At 49.9% G+C, this 22612-nt stretch overlaps 1 protein-coding gene across 2 annotated transcripts in view; it reads left to right on the top strand.

Moving 5' to 3' along the window:
- vwa8 (von Willebrand factor A domain containing 8) overlaps positions 1-22612 on the top strand; it is a 463584-nt gene that overhangs the window by 384290 nt on the left and 56682 nt on the right. For both annotated transcript variants that reach the window (XR_011595909.1, XM_070894160.1), the window contains exon 40: positions 13906-14014. Coding sequence is in view for 1 of the 2 variants with exons in the window: in XM_070894160.1 (XP_070750261.1) it covers positions 13906-14014 (109 nt within the window). In the remaining variant the exon portion in view is untranslated. The remainder of the gene's footprint in view (positions 1-13905; positions 14015-22612) is intronic.

Below are 22612 nucleotides of genomic sequence, written 5' to 3' on the forward strand. Positions count from 1 at the left end.
AGAGGGGAGAAGGAAGCAGAGAGGAGGGGGAAGAGAAGGTTTAGGAGATGGGAGGAGAAGAGGGGACATCTTGTCAGCAGATTATAAGTTCTGTCGCCACAGATATTCTTGTCCTTTCTTAATAAAATGGAGAGAAAACATTTTCGTTTGTGGGTGGGTTCAAAACTAGGAGCCTTATAAATCCATAAGGAATTCAGGGGGAACTTCTTTACTCAAAGAATAGTTCGAATGTGGAACTCGCTACCACATGGAATCGTTGAGGTGAATAACATAGCATTTAAGGTAAAGCTAGATAAGTGCCTGAGGGATAAAGGGAGGAGGCAGGTTATGATGACAGGGTGAGATGAAGTTGGGTGGAGAGAGATTTGTGTGGGCTGACTGGCCTGTTTCTGTGTATACAGTCTTTATAATATGTAAATCTGTCTATTTTCATAACTTCTCTATTTCAAATTCATTTAATTTCTTCCACATTCTCATACAACATTTTGGACTCAGAGCCAGGGTGGGAAAGCAAATTGTGAGGAGAATACACAAAATCTGCAAAGGGATATAGACAGGCTAAGTGAGTGGGCAAAAATTTGGCAACTGGAGTATAATGTGGGAGAGTGTGAGGTTATCCATTTTGGCAGAAATAATAGAAAAGCAAATTATAATTTAAATGGAGAAAAATTGCAAAGTGCTGCAGTACAGAGGGACCTGGGGTCCTTGTGCGTGAAACACATAAAGTTAGTATTCAGGTACAGCAAGTGATCAGGAAGGCAAATGGAATGTTGGCCTTTATTGCAAGGGGATGGAGTATAAAAGCAGAGAAGTTCTGCTACAACTGTACAGGGTATTGGTGAGGCCACACTGGAGTACTGCCTACAGTTTTGGTTTCTATATTTACAGAAGGATATATTTACATTGGAGGCTGTTCAGAGAAGGATCACTAGGTTGATTCTGGAGATGAGGGGGTTGACTTATGAGGATAGGTTGAGTAGGTTGAGCCTACACACATTGGAATTCAGAAGAATGAGAGGTGATCTTATTGAAACTTATAAGATAATGAGGGGGCTCGACAAGGTGGATGCAGAGAGGATATTTCCACTCATAGAGAAAACTAAAACTAGGGGACATAGTCTCAGAATAAGGGTCCGGCCATTTAAACCTGAGATGAGGAGGAATTTCTTCTCTGAGGGTTGTAAATCTGGAATTCTCTGCCCCAGAGAGCTGTGGAGGCTGGGTCATTGAATATATTTAAGGCGGAGATAGACAGATTTTTGAGCGATAAGGGAGTAAAGGATTCTGGGGAGCGGACGGGGAAGTGGGACTGAGTCCATGATCAGATCAGCCATGATCTTATTGAATGGCGGAGCAGGCTTGAGGGGCTGTATGGCCTACTCCTGCTCCTATTTCTTATGTTCTAAACAATAAGGGATGGTGCCATGCTCCCAGACCTCTGCCCCTTTGCTACTCTTGAGCTGGCCATCAGGAGGCCCACAGTCTGAAGTAACTCTCTCGTTCTGCCACCCATTGGAAAGCACATAGCCATCAGTCAGCACCGCCCTGTGATGGTGGGACCAAGATTGGGATGTTGCTATGCAGAGTGTCCCAGAAATGAGCACTCACATAATGTCTCACCTTGTCCCATGAAGGAGCTCCTTTTAATCCAATTATTCATGAAGAAAGAAAGAACTTGCATTTATATTGCGCCTTTCACGACCCCAGGACGTCTCAAAGCGCTTTACAGCCAATGAAATACTTTTGAAGTTTAGTCGCTGTTGTAATGTAAGAAATGTGGCAGCCAATTTACACACAGCAAGATCCCACAAACAGCAATATGATAATGACCGGATTATTTTTCTTCTGGTGATGTTGGGTGAGGTCTAAATATGGACCAGTACGCAGAGGAGGAGAACTCCCCTGCTGCTCTTCAAAATAATGCCATGGGATCTTTTACGTCCACCTGAGAAGCCATATGGGTCTATGGTTTAACGTCTCATCTGAACGACGACATCTGGCCTGGAGTGTCAGCCTAGATTGTGTGCTCAAGCATCTGGAGTGGGGCTTGAACCCACGACTTTCTGTCTCGGGCGATAGAGTTCCCTGACTGACGCTGCAAAATCAAGAATTAAGGAACAACCTCCAAACACTTCAGAAATTCCAGTGATATTCAAGACATAAGGAACAGGTCAACACAAAACTGAAGAACAAAAGAACTGTAAGCCCTGTTCCCGTCGAGTTTTATGCTTGCAGTTCCTGGCACCAAGGCTGGACTGATGATAAATCAGCAGTTTGTCAGCAAAGTTCCTGCTGGGAATTTGAAAAGTTGTATCACTGAGACTTTGGTCCAGTAAAGTCCAAGACGAATAATTATAGAATTGCTCCTAATGAGTTTTCTTTCTCAAAATATATGTTCTCCTTAAGGCAGAGAATGTTCCGGGTGAATGAATGGGATTGCTCTTCAAAAAAACGATGCAGACATGGTGGGCCGAATGGCCACCTGCTGCGCTGTATATCAGTGAGCTTGATTCCATTTCTACCTCCTGCCCATTATTTATATAATTTAAACTTACGAACCCAATGCTTTCTTTTTACATGTCTCTACATTTTTCTTTACACACTGATAGTGGTCAACAATCAGGGGGCATAGATTTAAAGCAATTCGGGGAGGGGGGGTTTAAGAGGGGATTTGAGGGGAAATGTCTTCACCCAGGGGTGGTGGGGGTCTGGAACTCACTGCCTGAAAGGGGTGGTACAGGCAGAAACCCTCACCACATTTAAAAAGTACTTAGATGTGCACCTGAAGTGCCGTAACCGACAGGGCTACAGACCAAGAGCTGGAAAGTGGGATTAGGCTGGATAGCTCTTGGTCGGCCGGCGCAGACACACTGGGCCGAAATGGCCTCCTTCCATGCTGTAAACTTCTATGAGTCTGCCCTCAAACAGTTCCTATAGTCACACCCTCTCTACACCTGTCTCCAAACCTGGACATGAGATCGGCGCTGCTCCAAACTGACTCCAAGCTATCTACAAATCAGCTTTATCCCACCACAGGCTTGAACTTGGGACTCACTTATTGTCTCCTCCCTATTCTCCATTTATAACCAGGATATACCTATCTTAGACTTGACTATTCCAACGCACTCTTGGCTGGCCTCCTACATTCTACCCTATGTAAACTTGAGGTTATCCAAAACTCAGCAGCCCATGTCCTAACTTGCACCAAGTCCCGATCACCCATCACCCCCTGTGTTTGCTGACCTACATTGGCTTCTGGTAAAGCAACGCCTCGATTTCAAAATTCTCATCCTTGTTTACAAATTCCTCCATGGCCTCGCCCCTCCCTATCTCTGTAATCTCCTTCAGCCTCATGATGTCTGCGCTCCTCTAATTCTGACCTCTTGAGCATCCCTGATTATAATCGCTCAACCATTGGTGGCCGTGCCTTCAGCTGCCTGGGCCCCAAGCTCTGGAACTCCCTGCCTAAACCTCTCTGCCTCTCTACCTCTCTTATCTCCTTTGCGATGCCCCTTAAAACCTACCTCTTTGACCAAGGTCATCTGTAATTTCTTCTTATGCAGCTCCATGTCAAATGTATTTGTTTTGTCTTATAACACTCCTGTGAAGTGACTTGGGACATTTTACTACGTTAAAGACGCTATATAAATACACGTTGTTGTTGCTAATACAAAAGCAAAATACTGCTATGCTGAAGATCTGAAATTAAACCCGAAAACGCTGGCAACACTGAGCAGGTCAGGCAGCGTCTGTGGAGAGAGAAACAGAGTGAACATCTCAGGTTGACCAACTTTCATCCGAACTGGCCAGAGCGCAGGAAAAAGAGAACTGGTTTCCCGAGAAAGGAACTGGAGAGACAAGTAAGCCCCTTTCTGGTGGTAAACAACTCTTGAGTATAGGATTTCCGAAAGCTTGTCTCCACAAACAGTTCTTGTCGGGAATGGTCAATTTCAAAAGCTTGAACAAAAAGCTCTTTGTCGTTTCACAGAATCCGTCCAATTTCTTGTCAGTGCCACTTATTTTACGATGTTCTGTTAATTGTTCTTCTGCATGAAGGGAGCCATTTACAGGGCCTGTACTGAATCGTGCGTGCAACAAGCCTTTTCAAACCACACAGAAAAGTATTGATTGATATTGAAAGATCTGACAAATATGACCAATCATAAGACAAAAGCAGTGAGCATCGAACACTGGAAAATATAAGCACAGTCCATTCTAAGTCTTGAGGGGTGAAAAGGCCCATTTAGAGTTTTTTTCGTTGTGCTGAAATCAAAGCAGTCCCTGTTTCATTTCCCCGAGCAGACAGTAATTCACGTAACTAAAGGCAGCAGCTGCAGGGTCATTCTCACTTTATCCTGCAAACTTTTCTCAACCGTCTAACCTTCGCAGTGTGCTGAAGTGAGGATGATGAGCGAATGGTCGACTGAAGCTGGTGTGATCCTGCATATTAGTCTCCAGATTCAACAACAACAACGTGTATTTATATAGCGCCTTTAACGTAGTGAAACGTCCCAAGGCGCTTCACAGGAGTGTTATGTAATAAAAATTGACACCGAGCCACATAAGTAGCAATTAGTGCAGGAGACCAAAGGCTTGGTCAAAGAGGTAGGTTTTAAGGAGCGTCTTGAAGGAGGAAAGAGGGGTAGAGAGGTGGAGAGGTTTAGGGAGGGAATTCCAGAGCTTGGGGCCCAGGCAACAGAAGGCACAGCCACCAATGGTGGAGCGATTATAGTCCGGGATGTTCAGAAGGGCAGAATTAGAGGAGTGCAGACATCTCGGCGCGGGGCGGGGGGTGGGGGGGGTGGGTGGTTGTGGGGCTGGAGGAGATTACATACCGCCCCCCCCCCCCACTATGTGAGGCCATGGAGGGATTTGAAAATAAGGATGAGAATTTTGAAATCGAGGCGTTGCTTGACCGGAAGCCAGTGTAGGTCAGCGAACACAGGGGTGATGGGTGAGCGGGACTTAGTGCGAATTAGAACACGGGCAGCCAAGTTTTGGATGACCTCTACTTTACGTAGGGTAGAATGTGGGAGGCCAGCCAGGAGTGCGTTGGAGTAGTCAAGTCTAGAGGTAACAAAGGCATGGATGAGGGCTTCAGCAGCAGATGAGCTAAGGCAAGGATGGAGACGGGCGATGTTATGAAGGTAGAAATAGGCAGTCTTAGTTATGCTGCGGATATGTGGTCGGAAGCTCATTTCAGGGTCAGATATGACACCAAGGTTGCGAACAGTGTGGTTCACCCTCAGACAGAGGTTGGGGAGAGGGATGGAGTCAGTGGCTAGGGAACGGAGTTTGTGGCGGGGACCGAAAACAATGGCTTCGGTCTTCGCAATATTCAATTGGAGAACATTTCTGCTCATCCAGAACTGGATGTCGGCCAAGCAGTCTGACAATTTAGAGACCGTGAAGGGGTCGACAGAAGCGGTGGTGAGATAGAGCTGGGTATTGTCAGCGTACATGTGGAGACTGACGCTGTGTGGATGTCGCCAAGGGGAGATATAGGAGGGGACCAAAGATAGATCCTTGGGCGACACCAGAATTAACGATGCAGGAGTGGGAAAAGAAGCCATTGCAGGAGAATTTCTGGCTACGATTAGATGGATAATAATGGAACCAGGCGAGTGCAGTCCCACCCAGCTGGGCGATGGTGGAGAGGCGTTGGAGGAGGATAGAGAGGTCAACCATGTCGGAGGCTGCAGACAGGTCCAGAAGGACGAGGAGGGATAGTTTACCTTTGTCACAATCACAAAGGATGCCATTTGTGACTTTGATGAGAGCTGTTTCGGTACTGTGGCGGGGCGGAAACCGGATTGGAGGGATTCAAACATGGAGTTCCAGGAAAGATGGGCACGGATTTGGGAGGCGACAACACGTTCAAGGACTTTGGAGAGGAAAGGGAAGTTGGAGATGGGCGGTAGTTTGCAAGGTCAGAGGGGTCGAGGGTTGGTTTTTTGAGGAGAGGGGTGATGACGGCAGATTTGAGGGCGCTGGGGACAGTACCTGAGGACAGAGAACCGTTGACAATGTCACTAACATGGGAGCCAGAAAAGGAAGTTGGGTGGCTTGTCGCTTCATGGCAATAGGGTCGAGGGAACAAGAAGTGGGTCTCATGGACAGGATGAGCTCGGAGGTCATGAGGGGAGATCGGAGAGAAACTGGAGAAAGATGTAAGGTCAGGGTTAGATGACAGTGGCTTCCTTAGGGGAAGGGCAGAGGGCTTCATTATAGGAAGTGTGGCCCGGTGGACTAGGGGAAGGAAGGGAAGAGGCAGAGACGCCAAACAGATGGTCTCAATCTTAAAGACAAAGAAGTCAATGAGCTCCTCGCACTTATTGTCGGAGGTGAGTGTGGAGGAGACAGGGAGAGCGATTTAAGGAGACGGTTAGCAGTGGAGAATAGAAGTCGGGATTTATCTTAACATTCCAGAATGATTCTGGAATAGTGAGCGATTTTGGTAGACGTGAGCAAGACCCAATAGTGCTTTATGTGGTCCAATGAGATCTGGTGGTGAATGGCTAAACCACTTGTCCGCCATATCCATTCAAGTCCATGTCCCTTGGACTTAAGGGAGTAAAGATCAGGGCTGTACAAGGGGGAGTGGCCAGGGTGAGAGAGAGTAATGGTTTTAACAGGGACTAGGGCATCAAAGGTGGTGGTGAGGGTGTGATTGAGCAGATCGGTTGCTGCATAGATGTCGTGGTGAATGGAGAGCTAAAGGCTGGACAGTTGGGAGTTCATAAGTGCAGTTGTAAGAGAGTCGGGAGAGTTTTTTCCGGGGTCGGACACAGAAGGAGGTAGGGTTGGTGGGTGGGGTGGCGGGGCAGGTGGAAGGGGGATGTGGGTGGAGAGCGATACGAGGAAGTGGTCAGAGATGGCCTTATCTACAATGAAAGTAGCAAGGCCACGAGAGATGGCAAGGTCAAGGGGATGGACACGAATATGGATAGGGCAGTTTACATGGAGGGAGAGATTAAGGGAGGACAAGAGGCCAGTGAACTCAGAGGAGAGAGAGCATGATGAATTGAGATGGAGGTTGAAATCACCGAGAATGAGAAGTCGCTCGGTGCAGAGGAAGAGGGAGAGTCGAGAATCCGAAATGTTCCGGAATCTGGACCTGACAACCCTGCCGACCTCAGGGCCCTGCCCCTGCCCTTATCTCGGGCCTCGCCCCGCTCACCTCACCACCGCTGCCCTTACCTCGGGGCCTCCTCACCCGCACGCCCGATGACCTACACAGCAGGGCCCCGCCCGACGACAACCTCCTTGACGGGGCCCCGGCCGGCCTGATGACCTCCTCGATGGGGCCAGACAGCCCAAACAGCTCCTCATGGGAACCCCCCCACCACCTTCTCTGATGTTCCGAAATCCGAAAATAAACGAATCTGCGCTCGGGTGCTTCCGGATTTGTGACATTAGAAAGCAAATCGAAAGTCTGGAAAAAAGCACGGAATCCAGAACGGCCTCGGTCCGAGGATTCCGGATTTTAGGCGCTGCACCTGTAGTGAAAGAAATATCGGTAATATTTGAATTACACTTGGTTTCTTTTTCAGTGTTGTATCAGAACCCGAGAGACAATGGGTGTGGAAATTCCGACATCCTGAGCCCGTACAAGGCCGGGAAGGCATCGGAAAAGCTGGTTTTCAGCACACAATGTGCATGCGCTGAAAACCGGCTTTTCCGATCTGTCAAGCTGGAGCTCAACCGATCCTCTGTATCTCGGGAGCGAGGACATTTGCACAGGCAAGATTGCGGGATTTACTCATATCTTGCCCAGCAAATGTCCTCAAAACTCTTGCGCCTGATAAAAGCAGGTGCATAGCCTACTGTTACAGGCGTAAGAATTTAAAAACATATCAAAAACATGATTAAAATAAAATTTTAAAGAACATATTTATGTTAAAACTCTGCCCACTCAGGTAATGTTATTTTAAACTCTAACCCTAACTTTTTTTTTAAATCGGCAAATTCTTTTTCTTTAAAAAACATGTGTAACAACTTTAATTTCTGTTAGAGTATTGTGTGAGATGTTTTTTAAATGTTTTATGTAGTGTTTGTGCGTTTTGGGGTTTTTCTCATTCATAGTAATAGGAGATTCATAACCTACGAATCTCCTATTACCATGAATGAGAAAATACTTACTTACGATTGGGTGTCTAGGCCCACGTGACTCCTGCGGACGTCCCACTGTGACGTGCAGTCACGAGAGGCCTCCAGACCGGGACCTCAAGCGGGCGGAGCAGCTTCAGGTAAGTGTGCATTTTATTTCTATTCTACATGGGCCAGTACACAGATATATTCAGTATACCCCATCAATACTCATACATTCAGTATACCCCATCAATACACAGATACATTCAGTATACCCCATCAATACTCATACATTTAGTATACCCCATCAATGCTCATACATTCAGTATACCCCATCAATACACAGATACATTCAGTATACCCCATCAGTACTCATACATGTTCCCCCCTGTTCTTTGGGAGGCCAAGCCTCCCGGTATAAGAAGGTTGGACAGTTTTTTTCTTCTGACACTATGCACATACGCAGAAATAATTCTATCCACAGGCCTTGGATCAACTGTCAATCCATAGTACGGACTGTCAATAAGATAACAATACCACAAAGGCTCCCTTTTTGATCTGTGTTGGTTGCTTTATATCTTATTGCAATTCGTTTCCCAATCACTCACTTGCCACTCCCACCTCCCTGTGCAAGTTCCTCAATAGCTCTGTGACCACCCTGGACAAGGTCACACCCATCATTCTGCACGCCAGCGGCTGGTGCTTGGTGACCCTCCCTGTCGTCCCTTGACTTCTCCTGCCGTCGACATTATTCCCCACTGTCTGTCCTCCGTGTTCTAGCCCTGTAGCATGGGTCACTGGTCAGTCTACTCCAATCTTTCCCAGTGCAGTCACTAAATCTTCTCCCGTGGTTTCTCCTCCCATGTACACACAGCATCCAGGAACAGCTTTCGGCCATGCAGCTCCTGGAGCCTGTTTCATCATTCAGTTAGATCGAGGGTTTCCAGGGGAAAAGGCATTTTCTTTTAAACACTTTCATTTATTAGTTAGTAAATATTGAAGATGAAAGAATGGTTGTGTGAACTGGCATCCAGTTGGCTTTCCAATTGACGTGGAAAGGTGGTGCGATGTGAGGACGGACGTGTTGAGTGACCAATGGCGGGAACGTGGGGGCAGGGCAGGGCAGTTAAGAGAAAGACTTGCATTTATATAGCGCCTTTCACGACCACCAGACAACTCAGTGCTTTACAGCCAATGAAGTACTTTTGGAGTGTAGTCACTGTTGTAATGTGAGAAACGCAGTAGCCAATTTGCGCACAGCAAGCTCCCACAAACAGCAATGTGATAATGACCAGATAATCTGTTTTTGTTGTGTTGATTGAAGGATAAATATTGACCAGGATACCGGGGATATATCTCCTGTTCTTCTTCGAAATAGTGGCAGGGGATCTTTTACATCCATCTAAGAGAACAGACGGGGCCTCGGTTTAACGTCTCATCCGAAAGACGGCACCTCCGACAGTGCAGCGCTCCCCCGGCCACTGCACTGGAGTGTCAGCCTAGATTTATGTGCTCAGGTCCCTGGAGTGAGACTTGAACCCACAACCTTCTGACTCACTGAGCCACGGCTGAAAGGCAGAAGGCCATATCATGAAACTTCCAGGAAATACATGCAACCACATTTGGTAACACTAATTAGATTGTGGCTAATCTACATCTCAACTCCAGTTACCCACCTTGGTTTCACATCCTTTAATACCATTCCCAAACAAAGATCTAGCAATTTAAGTTTTGAAATGTGCAATTGACTCCTGGCATCAACAGCTTTTGAAGGGAGGGAGTTCTAGATTTCCATTAGCCTTTGTGTGAAGAAGTGTTTCCTGACGTCATCCCGGAATGGTGTAACTCTGATAAGGTTACGCCCCTCTTGTTCTGGACTCCCCCACCAGAGCAAATAGTTTCTCTCTCTTTACCCTTTCAGCTCCTTTAATTATCTTAAACACCTCAATTAGATCACTCCTTAAACATCTATACTCAAGGGATTACAAGCCTTGCAGGGAGTGCAGCGCATATTCAGCAGAATGATACAAGGGCTAAATGAGTTAAATTATGAGGCCAAGTTGCATCCTATCCTCATAATTTAACTCTTTAGCCTGATATAGTTCTGGTGAATCTGCACTGTACCCCCTCCACGGCCAATATATCCTTCCAAAGGACCGGTGCCCAGAACTGAATGCAGTACTCCAAATGCGGTCTAACTAGAGCTTTATACAACTGGGGTATAATTTCCACCCCTCTGTGTTCCCCTAATTTTTAGTGATTGATGTACACAGACATTTTAATTTCTCTGCTCCTCCACAGTTCCCAGCCTCTCCATTTAGAAAAATACTCTGATCTATCTTTCTTAGGTCCAGAGTGGATTACCTCACACATCCCCACGCTGAACGCCATCTGCCACAGTTTTGCCCACTCACTTCATCGATCAATGTTCCTGTGCAACTTTCTGCTCCCACCTAACTTGGGGTCATCAGCAAACTTGGATATACGGCTCTCTGTTCCTTCACCCGTCATTGATAAATACAGTGGAAAGCTGAGGCCCCAGTACAGATCCCTGGGAGACGCCACTAGTTACGCCCTGCCAATTGGAGCACATGCCCATTATATCTACGCTTGGTCTCATACCGCCTAACCAGTTCCCTACCCATGTCAATAGGTTGCCTCCATTTTCATGCGCTCTCATTTTTGTTAACAGTCTCATGTGTGGAATCTTACGGAATTTCTTCTGTAAGTCCGTGGGCCCAAGTTTCGGCTCAAGTTGCTCCTATTTTTTTTGAGCAACTAGTTTAGTATGGAGTATCTTAGAAATCACAATTCTCGGCATTTAGTTTGCTCCAGTTTAAGTGAGTTAATATAGTTTTGTTTTAGGAAAGTTTCTTTTTCAAAGGGGGGCGTTACCAGCCACTTATGCCTGTTTTGAAAAGTTTAGGCAGCGAAAATTTACTCCAAACTAAGTTAGAATAGAGCAAGTGTCCACTTTTGTACGCTCTGAAAAACTTTTCGGAGACTTTAGAAATCAGGCGCAGGTAGCCAGAGATGGGGGGGTGGGGAAGGGAAGTTAGAGGATTTTGCAAAGCATTAAACACTTCATTTTTAAAAATAAAGAACCATCATCAATAATAAATGATAAATAAATCAATAAATAATAAATTTTAAAAATCATTCAATAAATCAATAAATAAAAAATAAAAAGTTCCTACCTCACTTACCCATTCGAGAGCACCGGGAGCCCGGCCAGGGCTAGGGGCTTTGTGCTGCAAATCGTCACTCTGCCCGCTCCAGGAGCCCATTCGGCCAGGGCCAAGGGCTGCGTGCTTCGGGCCCCTCCCACACAGCCAGCAGCACACGCACACACAATCTGGGGGCTAGGAGCTACTGCGCATGCACACAGACTCCACTGCGCACGCACGCAGCTGCCGGCATTCTTTTTGGCCCAGGGCTGCAGCTCCGCCCCCCCCCGCTTGTGCTGCATCGCGCTGACTGTGAAACAGGCCTGCTTCACTCGGAGAATCGCGAGGTAAGTTTTAGGCTTTTTTTTAATTCTAAAAAATAGGCGGGCCTCTCTGAGTGCACCGTTCTGGGAGGACATCCGAAACTTGGGCCCTACATAAGTAACATCCATAGACACTCCCTTATCTAACACATTAGTTACCTCCCAAGAAATTCAATTTGGTGAGGTAGACATGACTTTACAATCCATACTGGCTCCCTCTACTCAGTTCATACATGTCCAAGTGCTCAGTCACTCTGTCCCTAATAACAACAACAACTTGTATTTATATAGCATCTTTATCCCAAGGCGCTTCAAGGAGTATTATGAGATAAAACAATTTGGCACCGAGCCGCATAAGTAGAAATTAGCGCAGGTGACCAAAAGCTTGGTCAGAGAGGTAGGTTTTGAAGAGCGTCTTGAAGAAGGAAAAAGAGGTAGCAAGGCAGAGAGGTTTAGGCAGGATGTTCCAGAGTTTGGGGCCCAGGCAACAGAAGACACGGCCACCAATGGTTGAGCGATTATAATCAGGGATGCTCAAGAGACAGAATTAGAAGAGCGCAGATATCTCGGGGTTGTGCGGCTGGAGGAGATTACGGAGATAGGGAGGGGCGAGTCAATGGAGGGATTTGAAATTAAGGATGAGAATTTTGAAATCGAGGCATTGCTTAACCAGAAGCCAATGTAGGTCAGTGAGTACAGGGGTGATGGATGATCGGAACTTGGTGCGAGTTAGGACGTGGACAGCCGAGGTTTGAATCACCTCTAGTTTACGTAGGGTAGAATATTGGAGGCCAGTCAGGAGTGCGTTGGAGTAAAGACCAGAGGTAACAAAGGCATGGATGAGGGCTTCAGCAGCAGATGAGCTGAGGCTAGGGCGGAGACGAGCAATGATACATAATGACAGATTCTAATAAATTTCCCACAACAAACGTTGGATTAATAGGTCTATAATTTGCCAGTTTATCTCTTCCCACCCTTATTAAATAATGGTGTGACATTGGCAATTTTCCAATGCAAGGGCACAATTGCTGAATCAGGAGAGTTTGGGAAGATTGGGTCCAAGAATCCATTCTTGTCCCCTGCTATTGATCGGCTACAGGCTACCCCCTCAGTAAATTCATCCCCAAGCTTCCACAGGTGCACTGTCTACCTCGCCACCACGACCATCAATTCCACGGCTCTTCCTATACCGTATGACTGTCTGGCCAATGCAAAGTCTGGAATGAGTCCAAAAGTCCCCTCAGTAAAACTCAAGTCATCTTTTGGAGCTTCCACTGGCATCTGGGAGCTGCTTTTTTCCAACTTTGGACTCTAACTTCATTGAGATTGACAGATTTTTGTTGGGCATGGGTATTACTTTAGAGCTATGGAACAAAGGCGTGTAAATGGAATTGAGGTGCAGATCAGCCAAAGTCTAATAGAACAGGCTCGAGGGGCTGAATGGCCTACTCCTGTTCCAATGTTTCAGTTCTGCTTGCTGCAGAAATTGGCCGACAAGTCATAAAAACAGAATTAAGTTCAAGAACCAGAAGAACATAAGAACATAAGAATTAGGAACAGGAGTAGGCCATCTAGCCCCTCGAGCCTGCTCCGCCATTCAATAAGATCATGGCTGATCTGGTCGTGGACTCAGCTCCACTAACCCGCCCTCTCCCCGTAACCCTTAATTCCCTTATTGCTTAAAAATCTATCTATCTTTGACTTGACAATGAGCTAGCCTCAACTGCTTCCTTGGGAAGAGAATTCCACAGATTCACAACCCTCTGGGAGAAGAAATTCTTTCTCAACTCGGTTTTAAATTGGCTCCTCCGTATTTTGAGGCTGTGCCCCCTAGTTCTAGTCTCCCCCACCAATGGAAACAACTCAGAATTAGGTATGTTTCTACCTCAGTGTTTGGACGGCAATTTAACTCCCGTCGTTCAATAGGAAGAGTCAAAAACCTACAGAAAAGGTTTCCTAAATCAGTACTAAATGGTGTCAGCTCAGCAGTATTTTCAACCAGGCTTTACATAGAAACATAGAAAATAGGTGCAGGAGAAGAACATTTGGCCCATCGAGCCTGCACCACCATTCAATAGGATCATGGCTGATCATTCACCTCAGTACCCCTTTCCTGCTTTCTCTCCATGCCCCTTGATCCCTTTAGCTGTGAGGGCCATATCTAACTCCCTCTTGAATATATCCAATGAACTGGCATCAACAACTCTCTGCGGTAGGGAATTCCACAGGTTAATTTCCTTTCTGTTTCTGTAGTATTTTAGACAAACCCTGCATCTTGTGTGTGAGAAGCCTACTACCAACATCCTTCCTTGTTTCTGCTGCAGACTAAAGGAAATTCATATGACTGAATATGATGCTGCTACATACGAGAGGTTTTCAGGGGCCGTTCGTCGACAGGTCCAGTCAATACGCGTCATCCTGGACAGCCTGCAGGTAAGCCGAAGCTCAGCATATTAAACAAACGAGCCCTTTACAGCTGCCTACACCATGGCATAAAGTCTGCACTTACATCCGTTATAAATACTCAGTGATTGGAGCGTGGGCAGATACAGCAGGAACAGCGAGAGACTGTGGAGGGATGTGATCGGGGCCCAGGAGAGGCGAGAGTTCGGGGCCAGGGGCAGCACGGGCCAGCCCACACTGCGATATGTGTGCGCACTAGGTCCGTGCAGCAGAGCAGGTCTCCAGTCGTCCTAGTTAACCCTGGCCACTGGACCAAGACCTAGCTCTGTCAAGCCCGTGTGGTGGCTGGTGTGTAACGGCCACCACACTTTAAAAAAATCTACGCACAGGCATCTTCCACCCATCAGGATGTAGTTTGGGTCCTTCATTGAAACATCTGTGAACTCATCCTTTTTTGGCGTGGAAACAAGTCATCGTCGTTTCGAGGGACCGCCTATGATGATGAAATAATCAGTAAGAATGAAAGAACTTGCATTTATATAATGTCATTTGTGTCCTTGGAATGACCCAAGGTGCTTCACAATCAGCAAGTTTTGAAGTGTAGCTGCTGTTGTTTTATAGATAAGCATGGCAGCCAATTTGTGCCCAGCAAGATCCCATTGACCGAAAATTAGATTAATGCCCAATTGATCTGTTATGGTGAGAGATTAACATTGACCAGGAGACCTTTCTTCAAGTAGTACCTCGAGAACACCCACCTGAACCGGCAGATGGAGCCTCAGATTAACTTCTCACCTCCGACAGTACAGCTTTCCTTCAGTATTGCAGCCAAGTGTGAGCCCAGATTGCATGCTCAAGTCCTGGAGTGAGGCTTGATCCCACTGCCAGTACCCACAATCCTTCAGTTGGATAGTCTTCCCCATGACAATTGCCTCTGCCGAGGTTGCCCATCAAATCCAGTCCCACCACCTGGCAACTTTGTATAAGTTGAGTTTGTGGGGCCGAAAGTGCCCTATGCCCGAAACGAGACGCACCTACCGGTTTTGATGGGTTCTGGCCGCCCCATGCCTTCGGATGGCCTAACTGTCGAAATTCAGCACTTCGCCCATTTTTTGGGGGCGGGGATGAAGTGGCCGTCACTAGCGGGGCAGAGTAACCGAGGCTGTCGGTCATCAGCGCCGCACTGATGATATCATCGCGCTAGCGCGTCACAACGTCGCTTCCCTTCAGTTGAAGGGCAGGGCCGCTGTGAGCTCGGCAGCCACTTTAGTGGCAAACACTGGGCCACCGGGGAGGGTTTCGGCCGGGCCAGCGTCCCAGTACCCAAGAGGGAGTGCCATGCTGCCTGTTGGTGGCCCGGCCGAACCCGGGGGCATAATTGTTGGAAGGACCTGGCAGTCAGCCGGCAAAAAAAAAATAACATAACGGCCGTGGTAGTGCACCCTTCCCGTTAAGGGCAGCCGGGCCGCCAAACCACAGGGAGCGTATCGACAGCAAAAGCTGTCGGGGACACCGATCGGCCGCGGGCAATTGCAGGAAAGGGACAGTTTCCTGAGGGGGTCCCCGGCAGTCGGTAAGGGGTCGGCACGTGCACACTGTGGTGGGAAAACGGGCGGAACGGTCCCAGACACCGCTCCAAAACCAAAGGAGAGCAATATCCAAAATGGCGGCCCCTCCGTGGAGACTCGGGCATTCTGTGCCGACCCGTGACCGCCACTTTCAGGCAGCCAGAGGCCTTGTAGAAAGGGGGCAATTTTGGCCCCTGAGTCTTCCTAATATTAGCAGACAATTAACAGGACGTAAAAAAACATCAGATGCCATTAGATTGAGCTCTGGGCGAGCTGGTTACGTCCCCTGAATCACGCTCCGATTTCCCTGGACACCGAGCGATTAGGAACTGACAGAATCACCATGCCTCTGCAACAGTACCAGTCTGTGATTGGTGATGATTGACAAAAACGCGTCTTGAATTTTACCGCAGACTTTAAACAACGAGGCAGGCATTTCCTTGATGGCTGTGGATTGGCGTCCATTTTTGTCGCGGTGGCTATTACGTGAGCCTTGAAATTTCTTCGGAGGGCTTTTGGTGGTGGATCTGAGGCAGGGCAGAACCTCCGCCCACCTCATGGATACATCACTGACCCCATCCTATCCCCAGGGTCAGGTGCATGAGCCTATTTGGACAGCCTGACCCGTACCATCTTTGATACAGCTGCTGCAAACGTCTCACCTGATGGCGGGGAGGGGGAGAGCTTGTGCCGGGCTGGTGAATGACCTCTCTATAAAGAGCCCTTGCTGTACATGCACAGTCTCGTGAGGGAGAGCTCGGGAAAGGAAAATCTGTGCAAAGCAAGTCCCTGAACCCACGATTTCCCTGCACTCTTCCTGTTGGCAAAATCTTGGCTCATGTTCCAAGTTTCTTCTCGTTTCAGTGAGTTTGTTTTTCTGTCCCTTGAAAGAGTGAGGAAAAAAAGGTGTCAGGATTTACTTCAGTGCTTTATTTAAGAAAAATCACAGCACATTTTTAAAGTGTTCTCATCAATGAGTAAAAGCGCGGATGTTGTTAAGATCAAAACAGCCAACTGGATGGCTACATATTATTAGCACACAGATAAATACAGAGGCTGGGTAATTAGACTGAAGTAAGCATTAATGAATGAGTGTTTTGAAGCCGGAGCGGTAAATACTAGGACAGCTTGATGTTCATACACCCAGCTGATGAGCAGTCATTATTCAACAGAACCTGCCCTCGGGCCCCAGCGACCACCAGCTCAGTACTGAGAGCCACACGCAGCTGGGAAATAAACACCGAGTGCCACTTCAGTTAGCAGCAAAACTGTCATCTCTTCAAATGTTCCCCGGCACTCCGCACCTGCACCACAATAAGACACACGTGAACCCTTCATTATTTGAAGTTGAAGCACTGAATCAGGTCGTTAAAGAAAATGACGGTGCTGCTTTCCTGAAGGCTAGGTGTCACGGTCCTCCTGCATTCCTCCTCCTCCTCCTCTCTCCATCAGCCCAACCCCCAGCCCACCCCCATCAGCCCACCCCCCATCAGCCCACCTCCCATCAGCCCAACCCCCATCAGCCCAACCCCCATCAGCCCATCCCCAATCAGCCCACCCCCATCTGCCCACCCCCATCAGCCCACTTCCCATCAGCCCAACCCCCATCAGCCCATCCCCAATCAGCCCACCCCTATCTGCCCACCCCCATCAGCCCAGCCCCCATCAGCCCATCCCCCATCAGCCCACCCCCCATCAGCCCACCCCCATCAGCCCACCGCCCCATCAGCCCCACTGCCCATTGCCCCACCCCCCACTGCCCCACTCTCCACTGCCCCACCCCTCACTGCCCCACCACCCACTGACCACCCCCCAACGCCCCACCCCCCAACGCCCCACCCCCACTGACCCCCCCACCCCCACTGCCCCACCGGCCCACCGTCCACTTCCCCACCCTCACCGCCCACTGCCCCACCGCCCACTGCCCCACCGGCCCACTGCCCCACCCCCGCCACCCACTGCCCCGCCGCCCACTGCCCCGCCGCCCACTGCCCTGCCGCCACTGCCCTGCCGCCCATTGCCTCACCGCCCACTGCCCCACAGCCCACTGCCCCACTGCCCCACCGCCCACTGCTCCACCGTCCCACTGCCCCACAGCCCACTGCTCCTCCGTCCACCACCCCTCCGCCCACTGCCCCACCGACCCACCGCCCACTGCCCCACCGCCCACTGCTCCACCGCCCACTGCCTTTCCGCCCACTGCCCCTCCGCCCACTGCCCCTCCGCCCACTGCCTCTCCGCCCACTGCCCACTGACCTGCCCCACCCCCCAACACCCCACCCCCACTGCCCCACCACCCACTGCCCCACCACCGCCCACTGCCCCACCGGCCCACCGTCCACTGCCCCACCCTCACCGTCCACTGCCCTGACGCCCACTGCCCCACCGCCCACTGCCCCACCATCCCATTCGCCCACTGCCCCACCGTCCCACTGCCCCACCGGCCACTGCCCCACCGCCCACTGCCCCTCCGCCCACTGCCCCTCCGCCCACTGCTCCACTGCCCCACCGACACACCGCCGACTGCCCCTCCGCCCACTGCCCCTCCGCCCACTGCCCCTCCGCCCACTGCCCCACCGCCCCTCCGCCCACTGCCCCTCCGCCCACTGCCCCACCGCCCACTGCCCCACCGACCCACTGCCCCTCCGCCCCTCCGCCCACTGCCCCTCCGCCCACTGCCCCACCGCCCCACTGCCCCTTCGCCCACTGCCCCTCCGCCCACTGCACCACCGCCCCTCCGCCCACTGCCCCTCCGCCCACTGCCCCTCCGCCCACTGCACCTCCGCCCACTGCCCCACTGCCCCACCACCCACTGCCCCACCGCCCACTGCCCCTCCGCCCACTGCTGCCCCACCGCCCACTGCCCCTCCGCCCACTGCCCCACCGCCCACCGACCCACCGCCTCACCCCCACTGCCCAACCGCCCACTGACCCCCCCCCACTGCCCCACCGCCCCACCCTCACTGCCCCACTGCCCCACCGGCCCACCGTGCACTGCCCCACCCTCACCGCCCACTGCTCCACCGTCCACTGCCCCAGCCCCACCCCCACCGCCCACTGCCCTACCGCCCACTGCCCTGCCGCCCACTGCCCTGCCGCCCACTGCCCCACCGCCCACTGCCCCACCATCCCATTGCCCCACTGCCCCACCGTCCCACTGCCCCACCGCCCCACCGCCCACTGCCCCACCGTCCCACTGCCCCACCGACCCACCGCCCACTGCCCCTCCGCCCACTGCCCCTCCGCCCACTGCCCCTCCGCCCACTGCCTCACCGCCCCACTGCCCCACTGCCCCACCGTCCACTGCCCCTTCGCCCACTGCCCCTCCGCCCACTGCCCCACCACCCACTGCCCCACCCCCACCGCCCACTGCCCCACCCCCACCACCCACTGCCCCACCACTCACCACCCAACCGGCCCACCGCCCACTGCCCATTGCCCATCTGCAAACAACCTCCAATAAGGAGAGTAAGAAAGAAAGAAGAAAGACCTGCATTTCTATAGCGCCTTTCATGACCACCGGACATCTCAAAGTGCTTTACAGCCAATGAAGTACTTTTGGAGTGTAGTCACTGTTGTAATGTGGAAAACGCGGCAGCCAACTTGCGCACAGCAAGCTCCCACAAAAAGCAATGTGATAATGACCAAATAATCTGTTTTTGTTATGTTGATTGAGGGATAAATATTGGCCCCAGGACACCGGGGATAACTCCCCTGCTCTTCTTCAAAATAGTGCCATAGGATCTTTTATATCCACCTGAGAGAGCAGATGGGGCCTCGGTTTAACGTCTCATCCGAAAGACGGCACCTCCGACAGAGCAGCACTCCCTCAGCACTACACTGGAGTGTCAGTCTGATTTCTGTGCTCCAGTCCCTAGACTCAAACCCACAAACTTCTGACTCAGAGGCGAGGGTGCTACCCACTGAGCCACAGCTGAGTGGTGCAAGAGGTTACTATGGGTTACAGCTCTGCGGCTGCTGTGTCTCTGGCAGCAACGATAATTACTGACAACAAATTACAAACATTTTAATTCTGTCCGAGATGAGCAAATCATCTGTGGGCATTTCCATTTTATATCCAATGTCACCAGCAGATTATATACCAGCTGGAACACGTAGCTCACAGTCCCTTGTAACACTCCTTATCTGGCCTTGGCATAGAAACATAGATGACTATCCAGCTTCAGACACATTAAGAACACAAGAACATAAGAAATAGGAGCAGGAGTCGGCCATTTGGCCCCTCGAGCCTGCTCCGCCATTCAATAAGATCATGGCTGATCTGATCATGGGCTGAGCTCCACTTCCCTGCCCGCTCCCCATAACCCTTTACTCCCTTATCGCTCAAAAATCTGTCTATCTCCGCCTTAAATATATTCAATGACCCAGCCTCCACAGCTCTCTTGGGCAGAGAATTCCATAGATTTACAACCCTCAGAGAAGAAATTCCTCCTCATCTCAGGTTTAAATGGGCAGCCCCTTATTCTGAGACTATGTCCCCTAGTTTTAGTTTCCCCTATGAGTGGAAATATCCTCTCTGCATCCACCTTGTCTAGCCCCCTCATTATCTTACAAGTTTCAATAAGATCACCTCTCATTCTTCTGAACTCCAGAGTATAGGCCCAACCTATCCTCATAAGTCAACCCCCTCATCTCCAGAATCAACCCAGTGAACCTCCTCTGAACTGCCTCCAATGCAAGTATATCCTTCCCTCATTGCCCATAGCATCTGACCACTCCACCAGAGCACTTCACATCAGCTATCCCTTGCTACACCATAGATTTGCAGCAAACAAGGAGGCCCTTTAGCCCATCAAACCGTGCTACTGCTAGTTCTTTAGCTGGAGCTATGTAATCCAATCCCATTTTCCTGCCCTTGCTTCATAAGAACATAAGAATTAGGAGCAGGAGTAGGCCATTCGGCCCCTCGAGCCTGCTCCGCCATTCAATGAGATCATGGCTGATCTTCGACCTCAACTCCACTTTCCTGCACTGTCCCCATATCCCTTGATCCCCTTAATATCCAAAAATCTATCGATCTCTGTCTTGAATATACTCAAAGACTGAGCCTCCACAGCACTCTGGGGTAGAGAATTCCAAAAATTCACCACCCTCTGAGTGAAGAAGTTTCTCCTCATCTCAGTCCTAAATGGCCGACCCCTTATTCTGAGACTGTGACCCCTGGTTCTGGAATCCTCAGCCAGAGGAGTCTAGAACCCTTCATAATCTTTTATATTCGAGTCTAGAACCCTTCATACCCTTTATATTCCTGCGTTTCAAGTACTTAGCCAATTCACTTCAAACCCTCGGTTCCCATTCTGCTCTTGACTGGCACTGAGCTTCCTTTATGGCCTCTCATGGAGCCTGTACCTAGCTGTGTCCTGAAAACCATGCAGCAATGCAAATTACATGCAAGGTCATGTTAGATGGCTCTGCACATAGAACCAGCACAGCTACAGATCAGAGGCAGAATCTCCCTCATAAAAACCTACCACTATTGGCCTTAAGGAGCAGTGGACGGAATCTGCACGACGAGGTCAACGTCGCCTCCAGTGCGCCAGTGCAATCTTCGGCCGCCTGAGGAAGAGAGCGTTCGAAGACCAGGGACAGGGACACCCTCAAAGCCTCCCTGATAAAGTGCAGCATCCCCAGTGACACCTGCGAGTCCCTGGCCAAAGACCGCCCTAAGTGGAGGAAGTGCATCCGGGAGGGCGCTGAGCACCTCGAGTCTCAACGCCAGAAATCAAGCTCAGGCAGCGGAAGGAGCGTGCAGCAAATCTATCCCACACTCCCTTTCCTCAACAACTGTCTGTCCCACCTGTGATAGGGACTGTGGTTCTCGTATTGGACTGTTCAGTCACCTGAGAACTCAGTTTTAGAGTGGAAGCAAGTCTTCCTCGATTCGGAGGGACTGCCTGTGATGATGATGAGGAACAATGCTGCTGCTTATTGTCAGGAAAGGTAAAGGAAGAAAGACTTGCATTTATGTAGCACCTTTAATGAGCTCAGGGCATCCCGCAGCGCTCAACTTTTGGTACCTTTTGAGGTGTAGTCACCATTGTAACGTAGGAAACGCGGCAGCCAATTTGCACACAGCAAGATCCCAATAACAGTTCTGTAATAATGAGCAGATAATGTGGTATTTTTTAGTGGTGTTTTAAATGCTGGCCATAACACCAGGGAGCACGTCCCTGCTCCTCTTCGAAATAGTGCCCTGGGATCTTTTACATCCAAAAGACGGCCCCTCCGACAGAGCAGCACTCCCTCAGCACTGCCCCTCCGACAGTGCAGCGCTCCCTCAGCACTGCCCCTCCGACAGTGCAGCACTCCCTCAGCACTGTACCTCCGACAGTGCAGCACTCCCTCAGCACTGCACTGGAGTGTCAGTTTAGACTTTGTGCTCAAGTCCCTGGAGTGGGACTTGAACCCACAACCTTCTGATTCAGAGGCGAGTGTGTGTCCCACTGAGTCATAACCAACACTATATTTTTGATCTGTATGCTCGATTTAAAGAATGGTTTTGCTAGCTCAATCTGGGATCCAATTTACAGCGAGCACTGCCAAGGTAGATGTGATTTTTTTTTAATTTAAATTTTGCCTAATCAGGTAAATCAGGATAATTTTAGTCCATTGAAGACTGAGGTAGCCATCCCAGACATTGGCTACAGCTGACTCTCAATGCGGAAGCTGCTAGAAAGCTAAGCCTTACGAACTCGGTGCGTGGCCATTCTCAGCTCAGATGGTGCTATGTGCAAGGTTGCATTATACCATCCGATAACTGCACAAATGCAACAACAACTTATATTTATGTAGCACCTTTAACCCAGTAAAACATACCAAGACGCTTCACAGGAGGGTTATCAGACAAAATTTGACACCGAGACACAAGGAAATAATTAAATCAGGTGACCAAAAGGTTCGTCAAAGAGGTAGGTTTTAAGGAGTGCCTTAAAGGAGGAAAGAAAGGCAGAGAGGTTTAAGGAGAGAATTCCAGAGCTTAGGCCCCAGGCAGCTGAAGGCACGGCCACCAATGGTGGAGTGATGGAAATCATGGATGCTC

This window comes from Pristiophorus japonicus, chromosome 11 (assembly GCF_044704955.1).
Source record: "Pristiophorus japonicus isolate sPriJap1 chromosome 11, sPriJap1.hap1, whole genome shotgun sequence".
In the NCBI taxonomy this organism is placed as follows: domain Eukaryota; kingdom Metazoa; phylum Chordata; class Chondrichthyes; family Pristiophoridae; genus Pristiophorus; species Pristiophorus japonicus.